At 37.4% G+C, this 1,709-nt stretch overlaps 1 protein-coding gene across 4 annotated transcripts in view; it reads left to right on the top strand.

Moving 5' to 3' along the window:
• The first annotated feature begins 239 nt into the window (after positions 1-239).
• The window catches only part of LOC106873757 (uncharacterized), a 294,459-nt gene continuing 292,989 nt past the window's right edge, over positions 240-1,709 (top strand). For 3 of the 4 annotated variants that reach the window (XM_052969084.1, XM_052969083.1, XM_052969081.1), the window contains exon 1: positions 240-1,103. In XM_052969084.1, coding sequence (XP_052825044.1) covers positions 921-1,103 — 183 coding nt within the window. In that variant the 5' untranslated portion in view covers positions 240-920. The remainder of the gene's footprint in view (positions 1,104-1,709) is intronic. The other variant, XM_052969082.1, reaches the window with a different exon arrangement.

The following is a 1,709-nucleotide window of genomic DNA, read 5'->3' as shown; positions in this document are numbered from 1 at the left end:
CTGGGGTCGATCTAATCGACTGGCCCTCCCCTCCCCCCAAATTTCGGGCCTTGTGCCTAGAGTAGAAAAGAAACAAATAAAATAATAACAACCACAAACTTGTTATCTTTGACTAAACTGTTGTCACATTCCTTTGTAGTATTTACTACAATAACTCTAGTCACTCCTTTGACTGAATTTATTAAAATATTTTCGGCTCCTAACAACTCAAAAAAACACTTCTGGATCCAACCCAGACGGTGAAAACTGAAATAACAACAACAAGACTGGTTTGATTAGTTGAAGCCAACGGTTGGAGTGCATAGAATGACATCAAACAGCCTTGTCTCATTTTCGACCAGGTTATAATTGTATACTTTCTCCTCCTACAACTGTTTGTCTTTTACTCTGCCATTAGAGCAGCCATCTGTGTCTGATGACAGGTTTGGCTGGCTTCTCTCAGTCTTGTTGCTTTTTTCTTTCTTTCTCATTGAGTTCTTGTTTTTTTGGTCATCAACTTCTGGTAAACTGGCAGTTAGTGGGTGAAATGGGAGCGGTGGGGGGAGTTGTCTGAACTCCCCCTCCCCTCAAACCAGGTCAGGTTATGCAGATATCATTGTCCCAGCTGTTACTGTCCTTTACTCTTTCTCTCTTTTCTTCTCTCTATCTCTCTCTCACTATCTCTTTCTCTTTCTTTCTCTTCCCATCTCCCTCTCCCCCTCCTCTCTCTCTCTCTCTCTCCTCTTCCCTCTCTCCCTCACCCTGTCACTTTCTAGTCTTGTGAACTACTAAAAATCTAAAACAACCACAAATGAAAACCAGTTTGAATTTTTAGATCAGAAAGTAAACAAGGATTACAATTAAAGCAACAAACAAAAAGAAGGGGAAAAGAAAATCCTTCTTCCAATCTTCTGTCTTCCTTCTTGGAAGTTCCCTCCTCCATGATGGAACCCAGCAGGGTTCCAGGGAGTTGTGGGACAATATTATCCCATGAAAATCCTGGAGGAGGGACGTTACCTTTAAGCGGTTCTGGATCTGGCACCAGGGAGACATTACATGGTGGAGGGACATTACAAAGGCGTCCGGCGATTAGAAAGAAAGATTATGTTCGGAGCCGAATAAAGGTAAGACGAAAGATTGCTGTTGCTGTTGTTATTGTTGTTGTCATTTGGTTACCATTTGTTTGTCTTTTGTTTGTTTATTTCAGCTGTCATTTGTATAATGCCATGTGTCTGTATGAACTAATGGTATCTATGATGATGTATACAGGAATGTGTATTCATTCATTTATATATACACATGTATCTGTGGACATATGTATACATTTATCTATACACACACACACACACACACACACACACACACATGTGCATATGTATACTCACACACACACACACCTACACAAATATATATGTGCATATGTATGTATGTATGTAAACGTGTGTGTGCGTAAATGTATGTAAGTGTATGTATATATTTATGCATGTATATATGTATGCGTATGTGTGTGTGTGTATATATATATATATATATATATATATATATATATATAATGTCTATGAGGGTATATATGTATGCATGCATTTATCTATGTATCTAAATATATTTGTATGAGTGTCAACCTGTATGTACGTATGTATTTATGCATGTATGTGTGTATGAGTATGTGTGTGTGTATATCATCATCATCATATACATATATATATATATATATATATATATATATATAT

This window comes from Octopus bimaculoides, chromosome 6 (genome assembly GCF_001194135.2).
Source record: "Octopus bimaculoides isolate UCB-OBI-ISO-001 chromosome 6, ASM119413v2, whole genome shotgun sequence".
Lineage (NCBI taxonomy): Eukaryota > Metazoa > Mollusca > Cephalopoda > Octopoda > Octopodidae > Octopus > Octopus bimaculoides.
The sequence above is the reverse complement of the archived record's forward strand: the minus strand, read 5'-3'. Positions and strand labels throughout refer to the sequence as shown.